At 35.4% G+C, this 13,087-nt stretch overlaps 1 protein-coding gene across 8 annotated transcripts in view; it reads right to left on the reverse strand.

Annotated features, from left to right (window-relative positions):
- Positions 1-654: 654 nt before the first annotated feature.
- CCSER2 (coiled-coil serine rich protein 2) overlaps positions 655-13,087 on the reverse strand; it is a 60,976-nt gene continuing 48,543 nt past the window's right edge. For 6 of the 8 annotated variants that reach the window (XM_030452765.1, XM_030452760.1, XM_030452763.1 and 3 more), the window contains one exon: positions 655-5,879. In XM_030452765.1, coding sequence (XP_030308625.1) covers positions 5,785-5,879 — 95 coding nt within the window. In that variant the 3' untranslated portion in view covers positions 655-5,784. The remainder of the gene's footprint in view (positions 5,880-13,087) is intronic. The other 2 variants (XM_030452764.1, XM_030452766.1) reach the window with 2 other exon arrangements.

The raw sequence follows: 13,087 nt of genomic DNA on the forward strand, positions 1-13,087 counted from the left end.
AAAAACTTCACAGATCATCTTGAAGCTCAAAATAAAACATTAGGTTAAGGATTACAAGTGTCTGCCTTCAGCATTTTCAAACTTCATGATTCTCCCTTTAGCAATCCTCAAATTTTTAGTTAAAATTTCAAACTTGACCCTCCAAACTTCATTTTCCATCTACTGGAACAGGTCAGATACACTTAATGGAACAGATTTTTTTTTTTTTTCCTCAAGAACAACAAAACATTCAAACTTTGGGCAAAATACTGATGTACAATCAGGAGCTTTTTATGTATTTATCTTTATTGTATTGACTTGGACTGCCCTGGAGGAATGACTCAAATTAATCTCATAAATTTTACTAGTTAATTACATGAGAAAACTATGAAATCTATGAAATACTCTGCTCTCTTTGACAGGGCATTAGGGATGAAATAACGCTTTTAAAAACTGGAAACAATACATTAAAATTTAGCTTTTCTATGACTTTCTTCTTCATTTTTTCTTTTTTTTGTAAGTCTCATGTTAAAAAGCCTGTAAGTCTGTTGGGGAAAGGAAATTCCATGAGAAAACACTATAAGCATAACCTCCAACTCCCCCAAAATTTCCTATTTGCAGTTCCATAATTCTACACAGTCAATGACTAGAAGACAAACAGACAGGAGATAAAGATACTTATTAGAATTATGACTTTTATTTTTTATTCACTAGAGCAACATCGAGTAAAGAATTTTTACATACAGGTTTTTATAATCAACTTTACAAGCAAATTCCAATATACAGCATTTACTCTGGCCTGGGTTAAAAAACAAAAACAAGGCAGATATTACGGGTACCTCTTGTTTTAGTCAGTATTGAATTTAAGCTTTCACCGACACTGGAAATATATTGTTTTTATTGTGGTTCTTTTATAGTTAAGTAGGCAGTGAGCAGCTTTACCACAGCAATGACTAAACTTCCTTGATGGCATAGTTGTAAGATAACTACACTGAAACCTACCACCAGGATCACGTATTAAATCCACTCTGCTCAGAAAAAGCCACTTATAATGAGGTAAGGAATTGCTAAGTAAATCTAATTCAGGGACCTATTTCCATTTGTATCATGAGAAAATGTCCATTGAGGGTTAGGTGCTGTGCAAAGCCAGAAATACTTCCCCCCCAACATGCAACCTACTCAAGTATGATACTTTAAAATGTGCATATGGTTCTGACATGCAACAGAAGTAAATCACACAAATGTATTCAGTTTTCTAGCATCCTTACAATAAATCAGGAATTAGATCAAGAGTGAATTTAATGTTACTGACCTATGATGCAGTCTAGTCTCACTGATATGAGATGTAAAGGAACCCAGTTATTTTGGAACTGTATGAAAAATTCAGGGCCGTTTTGGATTTGCAGGGCCTTTTGATTATTTCCAGAAAATCTGAGAGATAATATTGCACTTCTTTTCTCAAACTAAAACATATGCTGGGAACATTACTCTTTATGCTAGTCCTAGGGAAGTTTTGCCATTGGCCTTGATTGGCAGTAGGAAGTGTCAGCTTCAGGGAAGGGGAAGGTAATAATCTGGCTGCATCATGAGTGCTAAAATTCCATGGTTAAATTAAAGTCATTGCACAACAGAAACTCAGTACACTATATGAATATTTTTAAACATGCTAGAGTGCAGCATATCAATTCTGTGAAAGTGATGTGAAGATACCTTTGAAACAGCAACACTAGCAGGAAAATAAGTTTCAAAAAAAAAAAAAAAAAAAAAAAAAGCCACACACAGAAGGAGGCATCTAGATTTTAGGCACAACTCTAAGCAATAAAGCTCATTTAAAGTGCAACTCTGTTTTTTTCTTTTGTGTTTATTCACTTCTTAAAACACTTAATTGCCTCTGTACACACACACACACTGAACAGTAGTTTAATACTTTTGTGGATATTGCACAAAAGAATGAGGAATCAAAAAGCAACAAAAAAATGGCAATAAACCCAACTGAGAAACCTAACCCCCCCTGAATATATTAAACCCTTTAATTTACACATACAGGTTAATCTGCACCAATAATCATGATATATCTGCAACTTCCATCAGGTAGTTACCTGGAAATACTTACTTAATCCCACCTGACAAGCTCTATGTAGCACCCTTTTATCCTTCTCTCCCCAGCCCTCATCCTTCACTGAAGCTTTAAACTTCACCTCTCTTCCAGCTGCCTGTCAACTCACAGGCTTTTCTCCTACTCTGGACTTGCTCTACATGCAACAGAGCCTTCCCTGGTGAAGCCTGAAGGGCCAAAAAACAGTTGTCTTTCAAGGGATGAGGTTATCAGCTGAATACAAATGCAGTTCAGGCTAGCAGCTGTCTCATCCAGGATCAAATCCTGCTGTTGCCACCTCAAAGTGTCTCACTATTCTGTCAGAACAAAATGAGGAAATGCTGCAAATAAAGAATATAATCTACTTACGCTTCTTCAACATAAAAAAAAACCCTGCAGAATATATTTTGTTCTTCTGGAAAAAAATAATTAAGAACTATAGCATTTTTAATGAAAACCCTGATCATCGTTTAGCTTCCTTCCTTATTTTTCAGTAAAGGTGCAGATAGATACCTATACTTTTAAATGTAAACAAAAATCTCAACATCACTAAATCAAGCTGGTGATACCTCCAGAATAAAGAGCACAAGAACTCATGGTGAAACACCTCTGTCAATAGCACTATGTGAAAATCAGTTTTTTGTTTTTTACACAAAATCATATACAACTAAAAATAAAATCAGCTTCTCTTCATGGAACGTAAACTTAAAAAACCCCACCTTCCATAGAAATCTATATGGACCAGAAAAAGAACCAGGAATCTGATCATTCCCTCAGCAGTTTTTAAACTCCTGAGAAACACAATTAGCTGCCAGGAGCTAGTATTGGGGGAATCCAGAAGGCCAGTTTTGTTTTCTTATTAAAATTAAGTGCTTAGAGTGAAGGCCATCTAATCAAATGCACTTCAAGAAAATAAGGAATTTTTTCAAAGAGAGTAATTTTTACAGCAATCTTGTAGTTATACTGATTCTATACCAGCTGTAACAATAAACGTTCCCCTTGTTGCTTCTTACATACATTGTCCTCACCACAGTTTACGGGAAGTTCCGCAGGTCTCTTATTTCAGATTGATCCAAGCAGTTCTGAAATAAAATCTCCCCCATACCTTTTTTGCCCCCAAGTTTGTTTGTTTGTTTTTTTCCCCACTTCATTATCAGTTAAAAGAATTCAAAGTGTGAGAAATCCAAAAACTTTCTTGGACATAAATTCCATACTGAAAGACTCAAGTGAGATGATTATATTTTTTCCTTCACCCATTCAATATCAGGATGCCTCTTCTTAAGGGATTATATTACCAAAGTTGATTACTGAATTTCTTTATGAATTTTCTGTATCTATTCACTTCTCACAAAGAAAATACTGTAAAATGTCAAAGTTCTATAGTCAAAGCCTAGAACAAACTATGTTTCATCTTACTGACATTATATGCTCTTGGGGAACTGATTTTGAGCAAAAGTAATTGCAAGAGCTTCCTGCTTACGATTTTAAAACCAATTCAAGAACAGGAAAAAAAAAAGAAAAAGAAGAAGAAAGAAACAGTAACATCTGAGAGACAGTGATGGGAAAGAAAGACCAAACTAGAGATGGGATGTAACAAAGTTTCTGGAAAGTTTCACTGGATATGCATGTTTAACTCACAGCACACATGTCAGGGTCCCACAGTTGCACCATGATGAGCATACATTTCCAGATCACTTTGAGAAAAAATACTTCTCCTAGAGAGCAGAAAAATGTTTGGTGGTTTGATTTTTGTTGCTTTATTTCCCCATAAAGCTCCTTCCCATTTATCATGCACTTTTGAAATTACACACACACAAAAAAATTTACAAAAAACCCCAAACCAAAATACACAACTCTGAAAAACTCTTAAGAGTACCAGCTCTGGATTAGGACATAATAGGGTTGCTTAAAGCAAATAAGTGGGTTAATTCAATCTTTTGTTTTAAAAATAGTTACTTTTTAATACAAGTTTTATTCTGTAAAATAGTTTCAAATCCTTACACATATGGCAAAGTTTGTGCAAAATTTCAAGTCAGGTACTTCAGAGCCTTTCAATATTAAACAGAAATCAATAAATACAAGTCGTACAGTAAAAGTTAAAAACTATTAATTAAAATGCATGTTGTGCAACATCAATATAGGTGTTATGGACCCCTTATTCCCAGAGGTTCCCTACTTACCAATTCACAAGAGCCTGTATTGGAAGGTTTTGCACTAGTATCCTTAGCACTGCGTTTCAAGAATCTTTCAAGAATCTACCTGGTAATGTGTCTATTTAACACAATAAAAACATACCACAGTCTTGCAACAAATTATAAATACTTAAGAGAGAAGAATTGTTTCATCCTGTGAAATCTGCTTATTGTCTGTGAACAGTGAAAATGGGATAAATAAAGAACAGAGCAACTTCAGATTACAGCAAAACAAAACACAACCCACCCAACCCATCAGATTAAATAACATTAAATATGTCAGTCTTGAGCTAATGATAAATACAAGGATTTTTGCATAGGCCTCTGGAATAGAGAGTCAAAATTGTGGCCAATTAAACATCTGCTAGTAAGCCTAGTTTCCACCACTCTAAACTAATGAGTACTCAGAACCAAGAAGTTAAATTCAATATTAATTTCATTGTCTAATAACTCAAATGGAGGTAAGAAATTACTTCTGCTGTCCTGAAATTCATAGTGCAGCATTCTAGTACTTGTGGTCACCACAGACTTCTGTATGGTTTAATTCCTAAGATCACTGGCCAATACAATCCTTAATTCAGACCTACAATGTAAGAAAACTGACAGAAGCTGCACAGCTCATAAGATGAACCTCAGAACATAACAGGATGGAGTATGCAAACACCAAGCAACGATGCTATTTTAATATTCACTCAGGATTTGCAAGCTGTAGATAAAGGAGGCTCAAAAGCAGTCAATACACAGGAAGTGGTTTGATGTATGGCATCACCCAGTGATATGTAGGTACGTTCTCAATGTGTCTTTGGTTTAGGGAGACGGGAATGCCGATTGCAGGGCAAACCATCCCCAGAATGCAAACTGGAATTCTGTGCCTGCACACTTTCTTTTCTCTGCACAGGTGGCTTCGGGATGTTAGTCTTCAAGCAGGTGTTCTGAGGCTCGGCTGATACTGGTGTGGATTTCTGACCGTTCATTTGCTTAGATTTAACAAAGGATATAGTTGGTGGGCGAAGTTTAGACACTTTCTGACTCTGTTTACCCTTTAGGTTACCCTGACCAGGTGCTGACTGTAGCTGAGTCAAACTACTTGATGGTAGAAGCTCACATTCCTTGGAAGCAGCGGAATGGTTTGCAGATCGTGCGAGCACGGCCATTGTAGGAGGCACTAAAGCATTTGGGGGCTTTGCTATTCTTAAAGTCTTTGGCCGAGAAGCCTGGTTTGTGAAAGAGGGTTCACCTTTCACTGCTAATTCAGTCTGCACCTCTCTAGCATCAGCTCTTGTAGAGGTCTGAAAAGAGGAACAAGATTGTGGCATCCCTTCTTTCTTCCTAGCCACCTCTCCAGGGTCTTCAGTATTTTTGTTTTTCATATTTTCCAAATATGATGCATCCTCATCTTTTATGCTTAGCTGAATGCTCATTAAAGAGTTCACTTCATTCAGGCTATTTATGAGAGAGACATTTGCAGCATTATGAGTCTGTTGATTGCTATTTGCATGCAGACCATGTTTAGAATATTCATTGTGGGCCTCGATATGTGGAGTTTTTATTAGTTTTCCCTTGGCGACTTCTGTGGAATTGGGAAGGCTGCTGGAAGGCTGTAGTACTTGAGGCTGTTCAAGAGAAAAAATTTACAATAATATATTAGGCAAAGAAAACACCAGATTACATTCTGAATCAAACATGCACTGGCTGGATGCTTGGTAAGGGCTGTATAGCTGGGTTTTTTAAAATTAAACTTTGACAAAACAGGATGGTTCATGGGGTGTGCACAGATGTAACTTGCAACTTAAGAGGGAAAAAAAGTACACCAGCACTGAAATACACAACACGGAGACAAAAAAAGAAACCTATTAGCTTAAAAACCAAAAAAAGGCATGGTTGATGGTTTCACCTCAATCTATAGGACAGCATAAGGATGGTACACGAGTACCATTGACAGATTCTGATTCAAGTGCCTAATGAACAAATGAAGCAGCTATGAGACTGTATCCATTTTTTATTTCTGTTCACTGAATACTCAAGCTAACTATCCCAAATCTTTTGTTAGTGATGTATATTGTTCAGGCAGGAAAGGAAGTCAATGGACCATATGAATTCACACTATATTTTTCTTGCCTTACTGAGGTCAGAAAATTTGATACAGGTATGTTGTAGTTAGGCTAGTGACTAGGCTCAGCTAACTTTTATCTTTAATATAATGCAAATAGGCTGATAAAGAAACCCTCTTCAACAAAGCAGTGCAACTGAGTACTTGTGAAGCTGGAGATCATATATTGCTACACTGATAACCAAGGGATAAAGAGAACAATGAAGACTCTACATTTTATCAGGAGATATCTGATCAGACATGTATCTAACAAGACCATTACCTCTTCTGGGTAATTTCTATTTTCTCTTTGCTCCTTCCTGTAAAAAGACTTTGAAGATTAATATATGCACTAGCTTCACAAACACATCTTAGATTTGCAACCTGTATAATCATCTTGAAAGAATTATTAACAATTCTGCAATTCATGGCAAAACAATGCCTATTAAACAACAGTTTCATCAAGTTCAGGTTTGGATGCTTTTCTCTTTTTCTTTATCAAGTAAGGGAACAGAACTATTACAAGCTAGTCTTATCCCTCAAGTACTTGAATTCTTACCAAATGATAGATGACAGATACTTAGTAAACAGGCTTACAGTATTTGTTTATTAGTCAAATAGAGTCAGAAAAGCAGCAGCAATGTTTGTCTCTAAAGGATTTAACTAAAAATGTCACTTCAGTCACTCTCTTGAATTATTCAAAACTTGTAAATATGAAAGTGAATTATTTGTCTGGACTTTTTAGCTATTCTTACAATCAGCAGAAGAATGTAAAGATATTTGTGCATGGCAGAGTCTCAGTACATTTCTAGAAAAACAGCACATCTCTGGATTCTTTAAGCTTTCATCTTTTTCTTGGGAGGATTACTACTGAAACCTGAATCCTCAAAATTCCTCATCAAGAAAAAAAATTCAATGGTAATGAGAGAAATAAAGATTTCTCAACTTTGTTTTTATTCACTAGCAGCTTTCCCCTTTAGAATATATCTGTAAGCAATGGCAACATCAAAGCTGGACCAGTGACATTAAGAAGTGAAAGACAGGTAACTGCAAATATGTTGAGCAGTCTGAATAGAACTGTTTTGGAAAGAGGGAGGAAGAGGAAAAGGCAAAAGGAAAAAGAAACCAAAACCCCATTTGATATAGCATCAGATGAGTAACAAAGCATTTTTCTTTATGTGATCAAAACTAGCTTAACTTTGTGAATCCTTTTTAACCAAGCAATCCTACAGGAAGGAGGCACTAAGGACAAATTAAGAGTTACAAAGAAAAAAAAAAAAGGCAAAAACCCAAAACCCTTTAGATATTTGTTTTTCATTTTTCAGTGTTTATGTAAGGGGCTACAGAAGTCATCATCCTTCTAGCTTACAAGCTGATAGACAGATATAATGATTTATGGATTTGAGACCTCACCTGAAGAAGCAAAACTGCTAAAAATAAGCATAGAAACCAAAACAATATATCCTTGATTACCATACAAATACTTCAACACATTATTCAGATTTTCTAACACTTCCTGAAGTAAAATACTAGTATATCTATAGCAAACAGTAGTGTCAAATTGTAACATGTAAAAAATAATTGTCAGAAAAAAAATCTTGCCCTCACCTAGAAAGGTTTCCTAAATACTCATTTTGAAACATGTAGATAAATACCTAATCTGAGCCTTACAAATCCTAACTTTATTTCAAATAATCCTAGTTACACTCATCAGCAAAATAAAAATATGCAGCTTACAGAAGAAACTAACTTTGTACAAAGTTAAGACACAACATCACCTGAAATACTGCAAAAAAGCAGGCTTTAGATAATGCTATTTTGAGTTCTTTTGACAAAAATGAGGCAATTTTTGAGCTTTTTCATTTGGACAATTTTCCATTTTTACATATAAAAATATATATTTTTCTCATTGTATTTCATGACCTAAAAAGGTCTAAGCAGCTTAGTATCCATAAAGTTAGCAATTCAAAGACAGAAAACAGCTCCATGCTCAGAACTATGAGAATATTAAAGCTATGGTGTCATCTTTGCTCAGTTTTAATAAATATTATACCATTTTCTAATTACATATTTCTACTTCTGTCGAAGTATCATAATTACAGATTTTAATCTCAAATTGGTGCAAGCATTAACATCCATGATGACACTGAAAGTAGAAGAACACTGCTTCCAAATTATACAAATAACTGTTCAGAAAGTATCTAACAATGAAAACTGCATTATCTTCATCCACAGTTTACATCTTTGCCTTATATACAAGTTTTACATTTAGTAGGGAAGTCCTAATACATTAAAATCAAGTTATCAGTCAGTAGAAAGATTAGTTCTTGGTGAAATCTATCAAGAGGAGGAACAGGAAGATACAGAAGCATTCTACCTTCTCAGAATAGCAATTTATTTGACCGAAATATTGAAAAAAAGTTGATCATCTGCATTGCTTTGAGTGCACTTTTCATAATGCTAACTAGACAGTTTCTTTTTTTTTTTCTCCATAAAAAACATTTAAGTGGACAAACAGCTGCATTCCTTTGAGATGCTCCTAAAATGTGAAGTTGGACTCTAAAACATCTCTTGTACTACATCACTGAAGAGAATCATCCCCAGAATGAAAGTTCATTAGACAAAACCCCTTGTGCACATGCTCCTTTTTGGCACAACAAAGAAGCAGACTTTTCTGTACTGGCAAGAAAGCCATTGGAGCACCAGTCAAAATTACTGAATTATGTCCCTACCACCTTAGTTTAGGAGATTTTCTCTTGTTTCTCTCAAGTAAATCTGGCTGCTACATCACCTAGAGAAAAATTACAACATGTCCATGAGGAAGATTATCTTTGCTACACAGTTATTGAACCCAAGATTGCACTAAGATTGCATTAGCTTTGTCTTCTAAAACTGAGACAAATATGTCATAATGATAAGTTAGACCTATGTGATCATAACAGTAATAGTCATTGCAATAACACTGCTTTCAAATTACCTTACTTTAGTTATTTTATATCTCTAGCCTCAATCCCAATCTTGATTCCCTAGGTGATACCTGTGTAGAATGAAATACATTTTCTCCCTGCAGCATTTTGAAGGACAAGGGCAGTGAAGCAATGAGGACCCTGAGGAATGCATGCACATCTCCAACAGACATGCACCATGCACAGGGCAAAAAAACCAACAGCAAAAATGCGATGGGAAGAAATCTGAAGTTGTACTGTACCACGCTTTATCACAGAAGTAATGGACTAACTTCTCAACTCCTTGCCAATAGCATAATGGGAAAGCAGAGACAAGAAAAACACAACGACAATGATATCAGAGGACCAAGACAAAACAATGAGCAATTGCCATGACAGAACTGCAACTTTTCACCATTTAAATTGCAATTACCATGTCCCCCACTCATTTTAAATCCACCTTCCAGAAACAAAGTTAGCAATAGTGTTGAAGTAATGCAGTACAAGTAGTATTTATAGCAAGACCTGGATGGAATACTCTGGTAGCTTGAAGTCTTTTAAACTCAGTTCTCTTACACTTCAAATACTGTTTAGAGCTGTAACTCTGTGTGTATGATTACAGCTGTATGCATCAAAAAAATACCTGCATCAATTCACATCCATGTAAGACATCTAAGAATAAACAACATCATCATAAGATACACTGTATATTTTGACCATGTTTCCCACAGTTTAATAACCCATCTTTTAGCAACTCACTCACAAGCTTGAAGACACTTCCAACTACCACAGTTTCTTTTTAGAGGGAGGGGGAAGGGAGAAGGGACAAAAACCCTACTAGAAAGTTTTTAACTTTCTGACATCCCTTATCTCACTGCCTTGTCACAGGAGAAGCTGTCATTTCACATGTCTTCATTTGAAGACATAGCTTTGCTGAAAGGCTCTATGGAAAAGCTCTCATTTTCTACCTCTGGAAAACACCAATATTTCACATCTTAAATCAGTAGCACTTGTCAATAACTTCAGTGTAGATTTTTTTCTTCTCTATTTTACCTAGCTATACATGTATAGCAACACTGCAAAACAGCATACCACAGTATGAAGCATCACTTCAAGTCATAACACCAAAGAACCCTAATTTTTTTTTTAAACTACCTTTTTCACTACAGCATGGAGGAAGTAAAATGATCAGTAATGTGCTATAGCAATATTTGGTTTCTGCAGTCTGTATAGAATTCCCAACATTAGAAAAATACTGTCTTTCTCAAAGAAAAAATTACTGAAAGTAATATGTAACTACATCAAGGCAGGCACTTCAGCCATAAATACAGATACATGTGCAGTCAGACAAATATTATAACATGTAAAATTGAACTTTGTTTGCAAATATATACTTAGCAAGGTACAAGAGACATTTCTCCTGTAGTTCAATCTGCAACTACCCGATGTGGGAGGTGTGGCTTGTTCCTCAAAGGCATTTCTTCATAAATCTGAACACTAATCTCTTAGAGAATAACCAAATACATATAATGGACAGTAACATAATGGTTACAGGCCATTTTTAATAATTTGTTACTCTCTTAACATCAATCATAGAACTTCCAAGATTCTGAAGCAACTTCGTTCTGCTAATGCCAACACTTTGTACACCCTACAAAGAACTAGAATCAGTCAGTAAAGGTTTGGAATAATTTCATAATATTAAGCAACATACCTTTGTTAATAAAAAAAAAACCAAACATGAAAAAGCAAAGCCTGGACCTTATTTATATTCAGTGTGCATACAGCAGCTTTCCAGCTGGTGATAAAGCTATGTGTGACCTGCTAGAATTGCTTACATGATCTTTATTAGTAATGCTTACATACAAATAGTCTAAATACTTTAACCATGAAGTGCACTGTAAGCAGAGATGTGAACAACTGCAATGCTTGAGTAACAAAGCAGTTTTCATTTGCATTTCTGTGTGAAGAAGCACTCAAGTCTAGGGGCCTAGAGAAAGTGGTAGAATATTCTTTTAAAAACAATCCAAGTTCATAATTGATTCACCAACAATGGGTATTCTAAACGCTGTGTTTCTAGAGTTGTATCACTCAGATCAGAATACAAATGCATACACTTTGTACTGTGTTGAGGTTTGCTATGTTATCAAATTATATCCTATTATCAAAAGAAAAAAATAAAGGACCATTACATAAGAATTTAGTTTAAGGCATATTTGAGTTTTAAGAAGAAAAACTACACAATTTTGTTCATTAAATGACTAAAATCAAGGTACTATTGGGAAAGTGATTATGAAATACAAAACGTTGAATTGTTTCCAAGGCTGTTGAAACAACAAAAAGGTAGTAAATGTGAAAGTATTTATAATTCATTCTCATTAGAAGTGCAAAACATACATCCAATTCTAATGAATGTTAACAAAGTGTCATGTTGTAGTAAGCTCCTAGGGCAAGTAGATGCAATTTTGGTTTCAGGATCCAGAAGTCAGAGAAGAAATGCCTGAATTCCAAGATATCCAGGCAGAAAACACAGCCAAACAAAAGTAACACGACTTCATTTTTGCATCACTTTCTCTATATTCTTGCAAAAGAACAACAACATTGACTTTAAGGCCGTTTTTTTATACTTGGTGGTGATATCCAGCTCACTACTTGCCTCAAAATCCAACACTTGGTATTCTGTTCTACCTCAAAAGACCAGCAGACCTAAAACATCTGAATCAAGGGAAGAGGTAATGCAGGTAAAAGATGAATGTTAGTAAGAATTCCAGTAACATTCTACATAAAGGGACCCCTCACACAGCCATACCTTGTAGATTTTGCAGGGAAGTCAATGAAAATGTCAAAAAAACCTCCTAATTTCCACTGTATTTTTATTCTCAATATTTATTTTTTGATCCAACTTCAGAATTAAAGAAAAAGACTAGAAATACTCAGTTATAGGAATTATTTTCCTGAGCAATATGTTCATTATAGTTTAGGTTAGTTAGTTAGTGGTCAGTTTTCATCTACTTTATTTCCTTCACTAGTAATCCACAGAATTTAATGTCTAAGATGTATACTAAAAAATCCAACCTGCCTTGGCAATGAAAATTTTCTGTGGAATCCCTGAGTAAAAGCTGCTGCCATAAGTAGAGGAATGAAGTGAGGCATCAGAGGTAGGAGAGATTAGCAAAGCTTTCTTCTTCAGTAAAACAATCAGTGTGAATAATGTGACACCAGAGGCACACATGTGGCAGCTCAGACATCAGCCTCGCATTCTGACTCTCCAGTCAGTAAAAATGTGACATTTGTATGTTCCTGAAGTCTCAATGGATCTGTTTAAGCTCAGATTGCCTACTAACAGGACAGCTAAATAGCCAAGCTGTGCTACTGCTGGCCCTCTACCCAACAACAAAAGACGTGATGATCAGCTTTAGGGGTTCTATTTCATTAGACACAAATACACACAGTCCCACAAACAGCACAGGAAAATGAAGTGCATCCCTTTGCTGCATAAAGAAAAGCCTAAAAACCAGGCTGTGCATTCCTGATGAGTTGTGTAAATGAACATTGTCACAGACATGTCAAGAGAGTATTTGAAACATAGTTTACAAGATTATTTTTTTTTTGTAATTGAAACAAATCGGGATTATTGCAGTCTGAAATATATGTAAGATTTGTTTTCCAAGGTACAGCTTACTCTTCAGATCTCCATTGGCCCTGGAAATCCTTACTGTCACCACAATTTTACTTTTTCCTTTATTTCTTGTCCAAATACACTCTTGGGCTTTACTAGGCAAACACA

The sequence above is a fragment of the Calypte anna genome, chromosome 6, assembly GCF_003957555.1.
Source record: "Calypte anna isolate BGI_N300 chromosome 6, bCalAnn1_v1.p, whole genome shotgun sequence".
NCBI lineage: Eukaryota > Metazoa > Chordata > Aves > Apodiformes > Trochilidae > Calypte > Calypte anna.